Here is an 18,318-nt window from a genome sequence, read left to right as displayed (position 1 = left end):
ATTTTCTGTATTCATTTCTCTGTTGAGGGACATCTGGGTTCTTTCCAGCTTCTGGCTATTATAAATAAGGCTGCTATGAACATAGTGGAGCATGTGTCTTTATTACCAGTTAGAACATCTTCTGGGTATATGCCCAGGAGAGGAATTGCTGGATCTTCCAGTAGTACTATGTCCAATTTTCTGAGGAACCGCCAGACTCTCAACTCTTAATGAATATTCAAGATATCTTCCCATCATTGCTATCTTACTGCCCCAGCCCTAGTGATAAGATGACATGCTGGCCTTTCTCATTGGAAGCAAAGGTCATTTTAACTCACCAGGGCCATGCCAGCCTCAGTAGCTCCTCTGGCCACTCAAGTGTGAGACTTGTTCTCTGATGTGTCGTGGTGGTAGATGGCTGACTTCTGTTAGAGCTTGGAGATCTTCTGAATCCTCTTGTTTATGCTTTCTCAATTTCTGGTTTTAAGTGTTTGTTAAGGGATTTTACAACATCTGTAGCAACTTAGCAAAATTAAAAACATGTAGTATTGAGCTGGAGAGCCTTTGGGCTCGAAAGTTAAGAGCACTGTTATTTCAGAGAACCCAAGTTCAGTTCCCAACACCCACGTCAGGTGGCTCAAGCTACCTGTAACTCCAGCTCTGGGATGTGACACCCTGGCCTCCATGAACACCCACATTCACATGCATGGTCCCACACCCCACACAGAATCATACACATAATTTAAAGTAATAAATTAGCAGTATCTAATAAATAAAAGTAGTAAGTAATAAATAAGTAGCATCTAAAGTTAATGTGCATATGACACATTTCCTTGTAGGTTCAAACATTCTTACCAATGGGTGTGCCCAGTCAAAGTTAAACACCGACTATTGGCTTGGTTAAAATTCTTTAATTATCCTGAATCCACTGCAGAATACTTTTCTGGTACTGTAATTGTGACCCACTTCTCTGTGGCTACAGGGTTTGGGGGTAGTCGGACTGGCTATTTTGTCTGATTTGTGCTGGGTTTGAATTTGTTTTTTCTTGTGTTGTTCATTGTGACATAAGAAAAGGAGAGTGAGTGAGTGTTTTTATTCAAAGATTAGATCGTAATGGAAGGTGCGGCACCTGCTATAGACAGTTAAGGTGAGGAGATAGTGAGCTCAAGGCTAAACTGGATAATAGTATCAGATCCTGTCTCCAAAAATAATGTTAGATTACAGCATATAGAAATAATTTTTCAATAAGTGGTTAATATTTGACGATAATTAACTTCTTTTTTTTTCTATTCTAGGCTGACCAGATATCTGGTTTTCATATAAGATCTGTTCTATGTGTCCCCATTTGGAACAGCAACCACCAAATAATTGGTAAGACATGGCCCACATGACTCTAATTGTGAAGCAACCAGCACTTTTCCATAGAACAGAAATCAGGCCCATATATTTTTATGTATTCCCGTGTGTGTGTGTGTGTGTGTGTGTGTGTGTGTGTGTGTGCGCGCGCGCGCGCCATGGGTGTTGCCTTTGATCTATGGCTAGCCTAAAGCTCATAACACTCTTCCTTCCTCTGCCTCCCAAATACTAGAAGTTACAGGCATGTATCACCAGACCCAGTTCAAGTTATGTCTCCATACTCTTCTACAATGCCATAGCACAGACTACTAATGAATGGGCATTAATTAGAACAAACAAATATAGATTCAATTCAAAGCACTAGTAAATTCTGAAGGTAGAAGAGTCTTGGGAGCTACCAATTGAACTTTGTTATTTTACATTGTTGACATTAAAGAATAACAATGGACATGGAAGGGAAAGAGGGAGGGAAGAAGGGATGGAGGAAGGGAGGGAGGGAAGGAGGGAAGGAGGGAGGGAGGGAGGGAGGGAAGGAGGGAGGGAGGGAGGGAGGGAGGGAGGGAGGGAGGGAGGGAAAGAGGGGGACATAGGCAGAGAGGTTGGAACAGTCACGAAGTTACAGTTATTAAATGGATCAAGATTAACTTTGAGGCGTCCTCCCTTTCCTATGGTGTCTTCATCCATGCCTGTTTACACGTCATGTGGGTACAAAGATGCTGGACACATCTGAACAGACATGTTTGCTAGCATGTCTCTGCACTGTCCCCACAATAAAGAAACCATAGGCAAAAGCAGCTTCCGACACTTTCCTCCATACCTGCCATTTCCTCAAAAAATAGGGGACCCTGACTGCCGAAAAAAACAAAAACCCAACCCGACAAGACCAAAAAAATTCAGTCAGGAAAAGAGCAATCAATACAGAATCTAAGGTGAAAGAAAGAGCTTAAGCAATCATGAAGGAGAGAGATTTATTTAAAACCACAATGAAAATGTAGGGCTTAGAATAAGGTGATGGACATATTTTATATGGAATATATATTCTTGCTTCTCTCTGTGTAACCAATGACTTAGTACCCTGTGAGTGTCATCAAGATCTGGAGGGGTTTTGTTTGTTTGGTTGGTTGGTTTTGTTTTGTTTTTCTTGTTTTTTGAGCCTTTTGTGTCCCAGGCTAGGACAAACAGAACATGTATCTAAGACTGACCTTGAGCTATCGGTCTTCTTGGCTCAATGACCTGAGTGGTGAACTTGCATCTGTGCACCATCACAATGAACTCATGTGGTGCTTCCTATTCAGTGAGCAAACGCTGTACCAACCAAGTCTGCCTGCAGCCCACATCCTACAGTTTTAAAGGAATTTTCTCTCATTGGACTGCTCAGTTAGCACAAATATAGTAATATGTTCTTAGGCATCAGGGATATTCTAGGCTCTTAGGATTTGAGCCTGAGTACAAATTGGAGAAAACTTAATATCATATATAAAGTCTTAAATATATCTATATTTAAAGGGGAGAAAAATGTCCATAAATGGGGCCACAGAGTAGCAGCTTTCAAGATAGGATTGTTCTAGTTAGACTGATGTGTTTTGGAAGTCATGTGTCCACGCATCTGGTATACTTCTGGGAATGTGTTTGAGGAGGGGAAACCTGCAAACCCTGAGTCTGTTAGAGGTGTGTGAGCCATTGGGAGCAGGTAACAGAACTAACCCTGCTTTGACATGCGTCCCATAAAATCATGCCATATGTCTTAAGTGTGCATAATGAAACTCTAAAACCCATTTCACATCTTCATAATCCTCTGAGATAGTTTACATCTTAATTTTTTTTATCGACAAAGATTTTCATCACTGAAACAGTTCATTTACTCAGACACACAGCTAACACTAGAACTGGAATTTGAACTAAGGTTTTCTAAATCCAGAGCCTAGGTTCTTAATCACTATGCCACACTGACTGTCCCAAACACCAAGGAGAAGGAGAATGTGTATATGTGTGTGTGTGTGTGTACATATGTATATATGCATATATACATACATTGATATATATGCATATATATATCCAGTGATCATAGTTAAAACTGTGATTGCATCAGAGATTAAACTGAGTGTGCTAAGTCACCCACAGAATCAACTATGGCACACTCTGTCACAGGGACAGGATGCCAGTACTGACAATGACCACTGTCCCCACCTTCCCTCAACAGGGGTGGCTCAAGTGTTGAACAGACTCGACGGGAAACCTTTCGATGATGCAGACCAAAGGCTTTTTGAGGTGAGCAAAGACATTTAAAAGCCAAGGGCCAGGACTGAATTCCTGACAGTTTCCTTGCCCGCGTGTGCTGGGATAAACATTAATCACTTTAACATAGTTAAATGATGTACCAGACTTAGAGGAAAATTTAAGGACTATAAACACACAGACAAGATTTGATTGTGTTTTCACCCATTGGGTTACTTTGTCACCTTTATCTTAGTTTTCTTGCAGAATTCCATTTTATCCCCCAACTTCAGCCCAGTATTAACCATCCTGGTGTTCACACACGTTCAGACATGGAAGCCTTAGCCAGAACCGTCTTCCCCATCTGCCTTCAGTTTCTGCTATCTCCAGCAGAAGAACTTGGCTTTCATGTGCTTTTTCATGGACTGTGCCAGAATCCAGCAAAAACTACCATTCTCATTGCATCTTTCTCAGGAGCTAGCTCTAAATCAGTCTGGTTGCCTTTAGCCCCAATCTTGTGCTTTCTCTTACTTAGTTTCTTGGTCAAAATATTTTATAGCCTTGCTATTGAAAGGGGCTGCTTTTCGTTAAATAAAGCAGAATAGTAATAAAAACAGTCTACTGCCCAAATAAATTAAAGCCACATTGAAACACATTGTATGCTTTCGAATGTGTGAAGATATTCTTTCACAATATCATTAAAATAATTCCTTTTCTCATGTGTAGTGTGAGCTATAAAGCCCTTACATGACAATAGTAATTAAGAATTTTAATGCACATGTCCCTGAGGCCCACCTCTAAGCACAATAAAATTATATTTTTGGAACTGTCTCTGGTGACTGCCTGCTTTCATATTAGATCTTGACTGTGAGTTATTACGGTTTTTAATTAACAGGCTTTCTGTGTCCTAGGCCTTTGTCATCTTTTGTGGCCTTGGTATTAACAACACAATCATGTACGATCAAGTGAAGAAGTCCTGGGCCAAGCAGTCTGTGGCTCTTGATGTAAGTACAGTATCCTGTCAGCATCCTATGCCAAAAGGCCTTGATTTTTTGAGATGAAAAATTTTCCTGTTCATGGGTCTTGATTTTTAAATGTTTCTTTTTATGGTTAAGATGGTTGTTTATTACTTGTTTCTTCTTGCATGATTTATAATAAATACATTAGAATTCTGAATGCTCAGAATCTTTTAGAGGACTGGTCCTCAACCTTCCTAACAATGAGACCTTTAATACAGTTTCTCATGTGGTGATTTTAAAGGTTCTCTTCACTGGGTCTCAATTCTTTTATAGTCTTGGGTTCACTTGGGCAACAAATGGAGACCCTCTCTTGAAAAGTATATAGTGTTGCCTGGAATAGCAGGGAGTTTAGGGATTCTTGGGAGTTTAACCATGCACTTCCTATCATTATATACAGATTTTTATACTTGATTTCTTAAATAGAGTTAAGTCAGTATATTTTGTCACTGCTGTTATCCCAGCACTTGGGAGGCAGAGGCAAGAGGATGTGTTTAAGGGCAGCCTGGGCTACATAACTAGACCCTGTACCCAGCAAACAATTGTCAGGACTTAAAATAGAGTATGAACTTGAGTGTGTGTGTGTGTGTGTGTGTGTGTGTGTGTGTGTGTGTGTGTGTGTGTGTGTCTGTGTGTCTGTGTGTGTGTGTGTGTTGCTGTAAATGCACAACCTTTCTTTCGTATCCTCCTGGCTCTGAGCATATGTTGCCCATATCCACTTCCTCCATACGTACATTTATACATGCTTCCTACCAAGAATTATATTCTGATCCTCGCATGTCCCCCAGACCCATAAAGTTCTAAAGAAATATTCTTTCCTATGAATCTCAGAGGCTTATTTTGACAAAAGACTTATTTTTTTCTCAGCATCTTTGCTATAGATGGTACTTAATATTTTCTCCCAGCTGGGAGAAAAAAACTGAGAGGACAATTTCAGATTTAAAAGACACAAAATTATTGTTCTCTAATCTGTCTGCATACTTTTTTCTTCCTGTTTAGATCATAAATTCTGAGTTTCATAATTCATTCAGTTTATTTTTAGTGTCTGGCAGGATCCTTTGCACAAAGGGAAGTCTGTGAAATAAGTCTTAGGTGGAGGAATAAGGAAAAGAAAGATGGTAGACAGAAAACATTGAGGTAAGGAATTTGGGGTAGTTCTCCTGAGAAAGAATTGCTTTGTTTCTATGAACCACGTTTATAGTAAAGACTAAAGAGAATCCGTTTAACCAATAGGTGAACTGAAAACATGTAGCCGATATATAAGAATCACTACTAAACTTGACATGGTGGCATGTACCTTTAATCCCAGCATTCAGGAGGTCCGGCAAGAGGACTTCTGTGAAACTGAAGCCAGGCTGATCCAGAGTGTGGCTCCCCAGAACCCACATGAAAAATCAGACAGCAAGCTGGGTGGAGTTGCCAGCTGCCTGTAATTCTATGCCCCTCCCCCATGCATAGATGGAGCCTCCCTTGGGCAACACTGCCCACTAACCCAGCTAGACCTGGTGATCACCAGGTGCTTTGGGCCTCCATGTGCATGCAAGTACACACACACACAACTGTACCCACACAATTCAACATACATAGTACACACACTAATCACTACTAGAGCGGGAAGGTCTGTGTGTCAAACTGCCTTCATATTATGACTCTGTTGTGAGAGCTAAGTGAAATAATACCTGTGAAGGTTTTATTGAGCAGCCAGTAACACAGCAACCGTCACCACTGTGCTCTGATATGTAGTAGTATGCTCAGTACCGAGCGACTGGGAGAAGGAACAAAGGCCTGGATTTGAAACAGCAGCTGTGGGGGGGGGGGGTCCCTTAACTCTCGCCAAACTCTGTGTCCCCAGTCTCCTCACTCATTGCTCTCTACTGCTTGCAGCTACCCACAGACAGACAAACGAACAATAAACCAGCCAACCCAACTAAGCACATTCCATCTATTAGTCCCAACTAGATCCCGTTATGATGGAGCATCATCAAGCCACAGGGAAGACAATCCATACACCACTGTGTTCTCACTCCCCAGCACCTCCTGGTGCATCATCTTCCTGTTCAATGACTGGAGTGATGGGCTGGAGCATGAAGGGCCAGTTGTCCCCAGAAGAGAGAACCTTATGGCCATTCTCTCCTAAACCTTGCAGCTCCAAGGCCATCCCTAGCCGCAGTCTCCGAATATGATGACTTATCTGTGGTTCCAGCAAACACCTTCATATTGGTGCCACTCAGGGGCCTTCTGTCCTTAAAAGTTATGACTGACACTGCCAACAGTTCCGGATCAACCCAGATTGTGACAATCTCACCCTTTCAAGAAGTGGCCTTCTGCTGTTGATTTGTTAATTCTGTGGCCTTTTGGTACACCAGTCACAAGCAGCGTTCCCTGTTATGTCCTGGTATTGCCACCTTGGTGGCCCTCCAACCCTTGGCCAACCTTCATGTCACTGGGAGCCAAATCTTGGTGATTGTGACTGGGTGGCCCCACCCTATGCCCTGGCTAAGGGTCCATTATCATCTGCTGAGAGCTACTAAAGCCAAACTCAGGTGTGGCATTTTCCTATACTATGATGTATTAACTTCTGAGTGGATATACATTAAATTTATGTACTTATAAATAATACACATGAATGCGAACCAATGTAATACCTTTGTAAATATTTTTATTAAAATATGCATGTGTGTTTATATTATTTATAAGAAACTTAGTTCCATAAAGGATATGAGCTACTTTATAATACTATAAATGATCTAGCAAAAAATTAAACAGTAAAATAATAATAACAGCCAAGAGATAGTGAGAAAGCCAGAGGGGACAAAACTAAATATAGAGTTGTTCTTACAGTCGCAATCCTCCTGCCTTAGTACCTGAGCTGGCTCTTTCTCATTTTCCATTGCGGGCAAGGAAAGATTTCCCACTCGGTCTGGCCAGTCTCGGTTTTTACATATTCCTTTTGGTCTTGAGTCTACTTTAATTTACCACGGAGGTAGTCTTTAAAGACAGTGCCGTTACTCCCTTGCCTCTTACTTTTCATCAGCAGCCAGAGTAACAGGAAGGAAGCCATCCCTCCACTGCCAGAGGAGCCTTCCAGGATGAGCACACGTGGTTCTGGGCCTGGGCAGCTCACAGGAGTGTACCTCTCCTGGAGTTGAGGAGACGCCAGAGAGACATCACAGAACTGGTCTATCTTTTAAGCATCCTTTCCCCCCAAGGGGAAAAAATAAGATAAAACACTATACCTCTGACAGTAAGTGTTTTCCTAGTCAGTCCTTATCAGTCTTTGTAAGTGGGGTGGGAACAACCTCTGATTCACTCAGAGCCCCTGAAGGGCTGACCTTTCCTCTATCCTGTCTTCACCCTTCCTTCCTTCTTCCTTCTTCCTTCTTCCTTCTTCCTTCTTCCTTCTTCCTTCTTCCTTCTTCCTTTTTTAACAGAAGTAACTTATTCCACCCTCCTCAAAAGGCAACTGATTTAAATACATTTATTTAATGCTAGCTATTAATTGCTAACTTTTAAATTGTATTGGTTTAAATCGTATCAAATTATACAAATTCATATATATTTGCAGGTATATTTAAATATATTTATTTATATATTACTTTGTTCCACTGATCTGGAAAAATCTTCCTAGATTTTATTGCCTTAAGGATATTTTGAATATCGCTTTGCACTGATATCTCCTACAGAAGGAGGCTGGTGGCTTCAGCCAAGCCGAGAGCAGTTCGGGTAGAAGACAGAGCTCACGATTGCACACACAGTATGGGCAGAAGACAGAGCTCACGATTGCACACACAGTATGGGCAGAAGACAGAGCTCACGTTTGCACACACAGTATGGGCAGAAGACAGAGCTCATGTTTGCACACACAGTATGGGCAGAAGACAGAACTCACGATTGCACACACAGTATGAACAGAAGACAGAGCTCACGTTTGCACACACAGTATGGGCAGAAGACAGAGCTCACGATTGCACATGTCTGGTTCTAATCTGGACTGAGTCTTGATAGCAGAGCTGTTAGCCTTGGACGTTCTGCATAAGTTCTTAGTTACTTCATACAGCAAATGAGCATAATAAAGTACTGTAACACTTAGGGACAGTGTTCAGATGTGGTATTCAGTTATAATCGACATACTTGGTCCTCTCTTTCTACTGGCTCCACATCTGTGAATTCAACCATGAGTGGAAAAGATCCTAAAATATATATATATATATATATATATATATATATATATATATATATATATATATATCTGTAGTAAACATATGCAACCGCCTCCCCTTCATCATTGTCTCCCAAGTAACATAGAACCACGAGTGCCTCCTAGCTTTTGCACTGTGCTACCTAGGGTAAGCAGTATACAGAAGATTCAGCCTCAATGAGGGAGCATAGCTTATGCACAGTACTGAGCCATTATAGAGAAGGTATTGGGGTGTCTGAGGAGTTGGTGCTTTGAGTTTGAGTCCAAAATAGATTAGCCTTTCTTTCATTCTTTGATTCAGGTTCTGCAAGCTACATCGCTATTTAGTCAGGCATCATTATAGTGTACCTTGGCACCACTGCAGTGCACCCTGGAACCACTGCAGAACAGCCTGCCACCACTGCACAAAACCCTAGCATCATTGCAGAACACCCAAGCACCATTGTGGTATGCTGCAGAAAATATTTTTTAAATCTCAGCACAGGGCTCCTTCCTGTCTTAATGGTACACACAACCTTTATATTTTAATATGCCTTAGGCGGCACAATAGCTGGACAACTGCCTACCCTCCATGTGGCTAGAATCTGTTTTCTTTCTGATAACTCCGAGTTACTACTTACTCATTTCTGTGTTCTGTCTGGGCTGGGTAGTACGCCCTGGCCCCATTCCAGTACACCTTGGCCCCATTGCAGAACACCCTGGCACCTTGGAGAACACCCTGGCACCTTGGAGAACACCCTGGCCCCATTGCAAAACACCCTGGCCCCACTGCAGGTGTCGCTATCCCAGAGCACTTCTGCTTCTTCCGGGTTTGCCCAGTGCCTGTCATCTGTGTTACCACGTTTGCTTCTGCAGAAAGTGACAGGACCTGGAAATCACAACCTCACACCCATTTTGGCAATTCCCATTGCCACATGCTGGAAACGTCAGCTCATGTTAGTCACAGTCCACCAAAGGTAAAAGAGAGATGTGTAAGCCACGTGTCTTCTACTTTTTCTGCTCTTTAAAAATGGAGTGACTTCCACAGGGCCTAGATTTTATTTAACAATCGGATTGCCAATCCAATTATTTTTGGTGACTGCTTTTCTGACTTCCTCATAATTTAGTTATAAAACTCTATTGTTAAAATTCTCTTACCTAAATCTGTAACATTAATACCTCACAGCTCTTAAATGCTCTTAAAGCGGGATGATGGGACAAAGAAAGGAATTTACGATCATTTTAACAAATTTACTTTTATGATCTTGATTTCCATTCTGCACAAGCAGCCAAAAAACTCCAGAGAAGCCATGGTTCTTTCTGCTCATATTTTCCCAGAGCGTGGTCCTCGGAACAAAGGGGAAACTTTACCTAAAGGTCAGAACACAGAGAGCACAATAGGAATGCAGATGTGGAATATTACGTCCCCCTTTTGGAGCATCAAGAATTGTTCTTTGGGGTGTCCTTCACGGTTATTGCGAATGAAACCTTACCTAATGCGGGCGAGAATATTTCCAGGAAGTGTAGGTCTGGGTGGTAAGGGATGCCTCACATGGTTTTATGATCAGAGACAGGAGAGAAATGAGGGTCAAACAGAGAGTGAGGGAGAGGCTAGGCAATCAGGAGCCAGGAGTCATCTACCCCAGCTCCCCAGAGCCCCCCATCTATTTCCTCCTTCCCAGTGTTCACAGCAACCGTCCTACTTAAGGGCTTCATTACCTCTTGGCTGGGCAATCACAATCCCCTTCTACTTGTTCCTCCTACAACAGAGCGTAGAGTGCATCGAGAGCTGACTCATAGACCTTAAATTGCTCCCCTATTACCTATCAAAATACAAATGTCATGGCCTCTGGGGCCCTTGGAAATCTCACACCAAACTACTTCCCTACCCCTGGCTCTCATTTCTCCTCTCAGAGAATTTTATGCTACTTACACAATCAAATGCTTCATAGTCTACAAATCAGCCACCTGCCTGTCTGCCAGCTGATCCTTAATGTGCCCTCGGCTTTCATTATTCTCCGTCCCAATTATGCCTCCCCACTCAGGACCGTCCCGAGCTCGGTTTAAATGTACTCCAGAAAACATCTAGTCCCCTGGCTGTCTTTCTCTTGTCCTGCATGATGCCTGTGTATCTTCCTCTGCCTGAAAGTATGTACCCTGAAGTATGCGATTGTTTTATTTCCTCTCCCCTAGTGTTTTTGTTTTTACACAACTGGTACTCAGGAAAAAAAAATGTATAGGATAAGTGAACACATTTGAGCTGCCTTCCACTGTGGTCTTCCAGCACAAGAATCCAAAGGGGGGAACCTTTGACCCTTTGAGAGTGATGACAAAAGTCTTGGTGCCCACAGACTGGCAAAGCATCTCCTCTGCATTCCCCACGCCATGAATAGAGTTGGTTTTGTGTGGAAGGAAGGGGGGCTGGCTTCAAAGATCTCTTTCCAGACATTGTGTGAAGCCTCCCACTACTAGAGTTAAGGAGCCTCCTGAAGAGAGAGGAGAGAGATGAGTCTCCCGTGAGGAATCTCCTAAACTCTGAGGAAAATCTCCTCTGGATGGAAGAGTGAAAGAGCTGGACTCCTAGCATGGGATCAAATGCTAATTTCTTCTTTCCTGTCCACTTCCCTTTTCCCTCATCCATTGAGCCAGTCAGTCTTCACTCCTGGACAAAGGTGGTCTTAGATGCATCTTCTGATACAGTGAGGTATTGAGTATTTATATATTGCCTTCTTTTCCTGAAGTTAGAAGCCTGTTGCCAAGAGAGTTTACAATGAGCTTCTTTTATTTTCTTATTCTTCCTTCCTGCCCTAAACAGGCTCAGAGCAAGGGAGAAGTGGGGTGGAGATGTAGAGCCTCTGTGAGAGGTGTGTCCTTGCCTGACTTCCGGCTCTCTCTGTGCAGAAGGACTTGTTTGCACAAACCCTCTAAGCAACTCTGTGGCCAGACCTCTCCTGATGACAATTCCTGATGTTGTAGCTTTGCCCCTCCTGACAGGGACTGACCTCCAGTGACCCATCCATCCTTCCCTTTCCGAGACTCAGCTCATCCCTCTAAGTCTGGGACAGGGTTCTTTTTTATTCCTTTGTACTTGTGGCAAAAACAAGCACGACATGGAACTTACTATTCCAGCCATTTTTCAGCACTCAGTTCAGTGGGTCTAAGTGCTTCACATTGTTGCACAGCCCTCACCACTCTCTGTCTCCCAACCTGAGACAACATCCACAGCACATTTAACTCAGCTCCCTGTCATCCATGGCAACTACCCCTTTGCCTGTGACTCTGATTTCACTAGGAAGCTCATGTACATAGAATCATGTGACCCCTTTCGACCACCTTCACTTCATTGTGACCCGTGCTGTTCTAGCTGGCAAGGATTGAGCAGTGGAAAGATAAGTGCTATTTATTATACTCTAGCAGAAAACACGAGTAGGTAAACAAGATACCAAGAGAGCGTCACGGTAATGCGCCATACGGGAAACTGTGTGGTGTCTGGTGAGGAGTGAACCTCAGAGAGCTAGTCCTATCGCTCTGAGGGGGTGATGTGTTCGCTTTTGTCGCAGTGACAAAATGCCTAGGGAAAACTGCTCAATGAAGGAAAGGTTTGTCTTGGCTCACAGTTCCAGACAGTTCTCTGCAGTCTCTAGGCCCTGCCACCTTACCCCTGGGATAAAGGCAGAGTATTGCCATGAAGGGCCTGTGGTACAGAAAGTGACTCTCCTCATGAGTCCAGGGGCCAAGAAGAAAGAGGAAAGGGACAGAGTCCCAGTATCCCCTTCAAGGGCAGGCCCCAGTGACCTACTTCCCCAACAACATCTCTCTCTCCTAAACTTTCCCCCACCTCCCAACAATGCCACTGCTAGAGCATTTAACCCACAAGCCTTTGGGGAGGTTCCAGCTCCAAACCATTGCATGGTTTCCTTGACACAAGAATGGCTTCACCTTGTTATTTCTTCTTTTGCTTGTTTGTGAGTTCCAGCCGAACCCATTTGCCTGAATGGTCTTTGCTCCAATTGCAATATGGCTCCTCCTCCTCCTCCTCCTCCTCCTCCTTCTCCTCCTCCTCTTCCTCTTTTTCTTACTGCATCTTTTGAAGACTAAGCATGAGATTTCTGGGGGGTAATGGCCCATGCCTGGGGTATTATCAGAGTTCATTCTCTTCGATTTTTAAGACAGAGTGTGGACCAAGTCACAAGCTTTCCGTGTCTCCTAGGGCCTCTGCCAGTCCACTGATAGCTCCTGGAATCCCCTTGGTTATATTCACAAAAAGGAGAGCAAGCTGATGTGTTCAGCTCCTAAGCATCGAGCAAGGCAGGCGGACCTAGTGTGACCCTGTAATGACATCCTTCCCTCTGTCGGGCCCCACCAGATTCTAGGTCACTGACCCTAGAGAGAGCTGGGTTGTCTACGTGCCTGCTTTGCCATGGCTACCCTAGTGCTGGCACAGGACGTGGCACACGGGCTGCACGCAGGAACTATTTGCTGCATGAATCAAGTCCAAGAAAGTACAGGCAAAGATGATAATCGTAAAGTGCAGGAAGAATCTCCTACCAGCACACACTGTGGGGTACCGCTCCTGGGTGTTGACAGTAATAGTTACAGCAGTTCCTGTCCCCACCCTCAGTCAGGGCTTTACCTGCAATAACTTCCCCAAGCCCCCGGGGTGAAAGTTAATTCCTCAGAAGTAGGTGCCGCTCAGAAGTCAGAGGACAGGGAAGGGATTAATTTTCTGATTAGTACAGATGCCAGGTCTCTGGGAGAGTGCTTTGACACCGGAGAAGGAACAGCACCCTCGTGGGGCGGCTTGAAGAACAAATCTTTCCTGTCTTTAAGCACTATAAAGCCAATTTTGTTTTGTTGTTTTTGTTTGGTTTGTTTGTAGATACCATTGCATCTGTCTAATACTTGACAAAATTCCTCAGTTTCAATATTGAGTTTTAGGGAGGGTTTCTATGTTTCCTTTATGTCCCAACCCGCAGGACCCAGGTATTCGGGGGGTCCGAGGGGGACCATGCCTGAAAAAGGATGGGCAGGAAAGATGGAGAAGACCCTGCAATTTTTGTCAAGGTCTGTTTATTGGGGAAAGGGTTACAGAATATAGGCTGTGAGAAGGAGGAAGTAAAGAGGGAGAAACTTGCTCCTGCCTCCGCCCAGGGGCGGGGGTGGCTCTGCATACCTGCCCAGGAACAAGGGATCTACTCTTATCTCAGGGGACATTCTGTGTTTTTTCCTGGAAGGTTTGCAGTTACTATTATCTGATCTTGGTGTTCTATCCACTGTCATTGCAAAAGGTCAGAAGTTTCTCAAAAGAGGGGGGAACTTTGGCTTATGGCTCAGTGTTTGTCTCCAACACCTTTAGGTGTTGTGGAAAGTAGAGGACCTCTATCAACATCCAACCAGGTACTATTTTTTAAGTACATCTTATTTTTAGAACATTTTTTCACTTTTCATTGCATTTTATTTTAAAGACTTGTTTTCTTAATTATGTGTCTGGGTGTGTGAACGCATGAGAACGGGTGAGCATAGAAGCCAGAAGATGGCATTGGATCCCCTAGAGCATCCCCCAGAGCTGGAGTTACTGACGGTCTCATGCTGCCTGGTGCGGGTGCTGGGAACCGACCTTAGGTCCTCTGGAAGAGCAGCCAGTACTCTTAACTGGAGCCATCTCTCCAGCTCCCTACACATTAGAGAGTGATTTGTTCTTATTGATTGTTTAAGAATGTCACACATATATGCCATGTGTAGAACAGTTTCATATTACTAGGAAACCTAGAGAGAGAAAAGGTAGTCCCCCCTTTGTATCCTGCACCGTGTTTCCCGTACTTTTAGCATCTTACATGATCATAGTGTGTTTGCTGGAGTTCATGATCATTGCTGCACTCTGCCTCCTAGAGGGCTCCCTTGTTCACCATTCCTGACTCTTTACCAAATACCTTTCCTGTTCCGGGTCCCAAGACTCCCTGTTGTCTTTAGACATCATGCTTCCTTAAGCTTCTCTTGCATGTCCACATTTCATGATTTCCTTTTTTAAAAAGTATTGTGGCTTAGTTTTGGAGGGGAGTTAGTAATTTTTCTTATTTTTTTTTCTGAGAACTTCACACATGACCACTGTATCTACATTACTCTTGCCTCTCCCTCTCCCCCTTAAACTCCTCTCTGGTTCCCCCCCCCCAAGCTCATTATCACTTCTTTATGTTACACACATGTACTCATATGTGCACACACACACACACATCATCATCATCATCATCATCCATGTACCTCAAACACTTTAGTGGGATCTATGAGTTCTGCATGGCACGATCACTAATGTAACTGTCTTAGTCACCGTTCTGTTGCTGCGAAGAGACACCATGACTAAGGCAATGCTTATAAAACAAAGCATTTCACTAGGGGCTGGCTTACAGGTTCAGAAGCAGCTGAGTCCATTATCATCATGGCAGGGAACATGGTGGCAGGCACGGCAGGCATGGTGCTGGAAAAGTAGTTGAGAGCTACATCCTGATCTGCCACCAGAGAGAGTGAGCTGGACCTCACACAGGCTGTTGAAACTTCAAAGCCCACCCCCAGTGACACACTTCCTCTAACAAGGCCACACCTACTCCAACAAGGCCATGGCTCCAGTCCTTCTAATCCTTTCAAATAGTACCACTCCCTGGTGACTAAGCACTCAAACATATGAGCCTATGGGTGCCATTCTTAGTCAAACCACCAATGTAACAGATCGCCTACTGTATACAAAACACTAATCCTTACCAAAACATTCTGGATACTTCAAAATGACATGAGTCACCGTATAATGATTCACATAATTTCAGTCTATAAGGGGACAGAGGGAAAGCGTGATTGCTGCCCTGTGTGACAAGTTTGGGGCAGAAGTGGGTACCACGTGGAGAAGAAGCATCTAATTCAGAGAGCTTTATCACAACTGGTTTGCCGAGAAGGTAACTTCCAAGCTGTACTTTGAAAGACAATTCTCAAGAATGTTCCAGAGAGAAGGAAAGTTGCAGGTGAGAATGTAGAGGACTCTGGTGACAAGCTGTCAGAGCAACTGGCCATCTTTGCACACCAGGATACGGGCAAGCATGAGGCTACAGAGGGTGGGTCTCAAAGGATAGTTGGAGGGACTTGAATTTGACTCTAAGAGAAGTAGAGAATGATTGAGCAGTCTTCAGCAGAAGGGCCATGTGATTCATTTGACATTTTAGAGAGATCCTTCTGCCATCTACAGAGAGATCCGTGTCGCTTCTTTATAAACACAACTGTGTTTCTATCAAGAAGTTGACTGTGTTCTCACTTTATCTCCTGCTGAACAACATTTGGTGGTTTTCCCAAATCAAATCCATCTTTATAGGATTTGTCACCACTGCTGTGGTCTAACAAATGTGCTTCAGGATGGTGGACCAAGTTCCCAAACACAACAGATGTTTGGAGGAATGAAACATGGTTCCCATGGAAACCTTAGGAAGTAACTATTACTTGGGTGCACGGATTCTGGCGTGCCTGGAATTTTTTTTTCCCCTCTGTGGCTTGTGTTTCCGTTACTTTGGTTTTGAGGTATGATGTTTTGGGTGCTTATGAAAGTGTTTCATTAACTGGATGTCTGTATTTGTGCCCAGCATTATGTGATGTGCCTTATAGAGCACTCTCATAGAACCTTTACCAAAACACACGGAGAAGACAGCCAGGTTCCCACCTGATGGGAAGGTCAGCGGGGTCTAGGAACTTGCTGAGATGGGTTTTTGTGGCTTGCATCATTCAGCTGGCTGCAGATCTGAATTCAAACTCAGGTCTGAGTTTCAAGGGTCCATGTAGTCAGCTGGGATGCAAAAGGGTTGTTTGAGGACTGTCTTCTCAGTTGAAGTACTGTACTCACCCCTGGGACTGTGACAGCCACCACAATGGAAGTGGGAGGAAAAGCATCAATGAAAATCCTGCTTTGCACAGCAGGGAGCACATTCTGGGCGGGAAGACAGTGAGGACAGTGACTAAGGACACCGAGGAAGACCTGTTGACTTAAAAACTTCAGGTTGCCAGGCATGGGTAGCGTGTGCCTTTAATCCCAGCACTCGGGAGACAGAGGCAGGCAGATCTCTGTGAGTTCAAAGCCAGTGTGGTCTGCAAAGAGAGCACCATGACAGCCAAAGGTACACAGACAAACCCTGTCTCGAAAAAAACAGAAAACAAATAAACAAACAAATAAACAAAAAACCTTAAAGTGAATGAAACATGTGGCCAGAGATCCATCCTCCTAGGAATTCTGGTGGCTTGGGTGTTAGACAGTTCAGATCACTGGTCAGCTAAGAATCACAAGGCTCCAATGAGGTTACTGTACTGAGTGTGTCTTTCCTAGCACGTGCCTTCAGTGTGACCCTAAAGATCATGTCAGAGCTTTACAAAAGACTTAGTGTAACTAATATGTAAAAGCATATATGTATGTGCTTGGTATATAATACACACACACACACACACACACACAGATTATGATGTGTAAGGAGTTTTGTGGTTTATATGTAAAATGGATCCCACAAGTTCATATATTAGAGACCTTGGGTCTCAGCTGTTTGGTAAGGACATAAAATCTATAAGAGGTTGAACCTACCTAGAACAAGCTAGTTATTGAGGAAAAGGATGAGAAGATATAGCCTACCCCTGTCGTTTTTGATGGGTTTTTTTAATTATTATTTCTTCCTGGCCCACAGAGAGGTGAGCAAGTTACCTCCCACTTCCACCACCATGAAACCACCAGCCTCCATGACATCCCCACAGTAACAAACTGTGTGTCTTAAAACTGTGAGACAGAACAAGCTCTTCTTCCTTCAGGATGCTTCTCAATGGGCATTTGGTCAGAGTCGCAAGAAAAGCAGTTGGTACACAGGGCATTCATTATATTAAATAACTGAAAGTAAGTTAATAGCTTTATCTACAGCCTCTAGGGGCCACCTGTGAGTATTTTTGTCTCGTGATTCCTATTACCTTCGTGAAAGGTCTGAGATGAGAATGTAGATTTCTTCACTCACTTCGTCCACCAAACTCTTTGATATTATCTTTAATTTCTACCCCATTGGAGAGAGGAGAAGCTTGCCATTTTACACCTAGGAAGACACAGCATAAGGCACCCTGAAAACCCAGTCCTGGAGAGGCCTTCAATCTGGTGGGCCTTCGGGTCAGATATGCTGACAAATTCTGTAGCAGCCAAGCCCAAGTAGGTGACCTTTGCCTCCACCACAACTGTCCTCTGATGGAAATAAAGAGCAGTAGCTCAGGGCTTGGATCTAGAGAAAAGCCCATCTGTCCCAGCTCCCCCCCTATCATTGACTGCTACCAACCGATGAGCATGCATAAACCCCCAAAGCCTCTGTTTAAATGCATTTGTTTCAAGAAATGTGGTCATTACTAAACAACCCTTCCATTAGCCATAAAGCTAGGTTTGACCTCATCAGATCCAACCACAAACCTGTGTTCAAACTGTACATGTGGTTAAGTCCATCCCATGCTATGGGATAAAATGTGAGACCCAAAGGCTCAAAGAAAGAGGAGAGGGAAAGAGAGAGAGAGAGAGAGAGAGAGAGAGAGAGA

General features: G+C 43.6%; 1 protein-coding gene across 1 annotated transcript in view; it reads left to right on the top strand.

Annotated features, from left to right (window-relative positions):
• Pde11a (phosphodiesterase 11A) overlaps nucleotides 1–18,318 on the top strand; it is a 342,530-nt gene that overhangs the window by 187,186 nt on the left and 137,026 nt on the right. Inside the window, exons 7-9 of the mRNA XM_021192546.2 lie at nucleotides 1,275–1,350; nucleotides 3,536–3,603; nucleotides 4,461–4,553. Coding sequence (XP_021048205.1) covers nucleotides 1,275–1,350; nucleotides 3,536–3,603; nucleotides 4,461–4,553 — 237 coding nt within the window. The remainder of the gene's footprint in view (nucleotides 1–1,274; nucleotides 1,351–3,535; nucleotides 3,604–4,460; nucleotides 4,554–18,318) is intronic.

Source organism: Mus pahari, chromosome 3, assembly GCF_900095145.1.
Source record: "Mus pahari chromosome 3, PAHARI_EIJ_v1.1, whole genome shotgun sequence".
NCBI classification, from domain to species: Eukaryota; Metazoa; Chordata; class Mammalia; order Rodentia; family Muridae; genus Mus; species Mus pahari.
The sequence above is the reverse complement of the archived record's forward strand: the minus strand, read 5'-3'. Positions and strand labels throughout refer to the sequence as shown.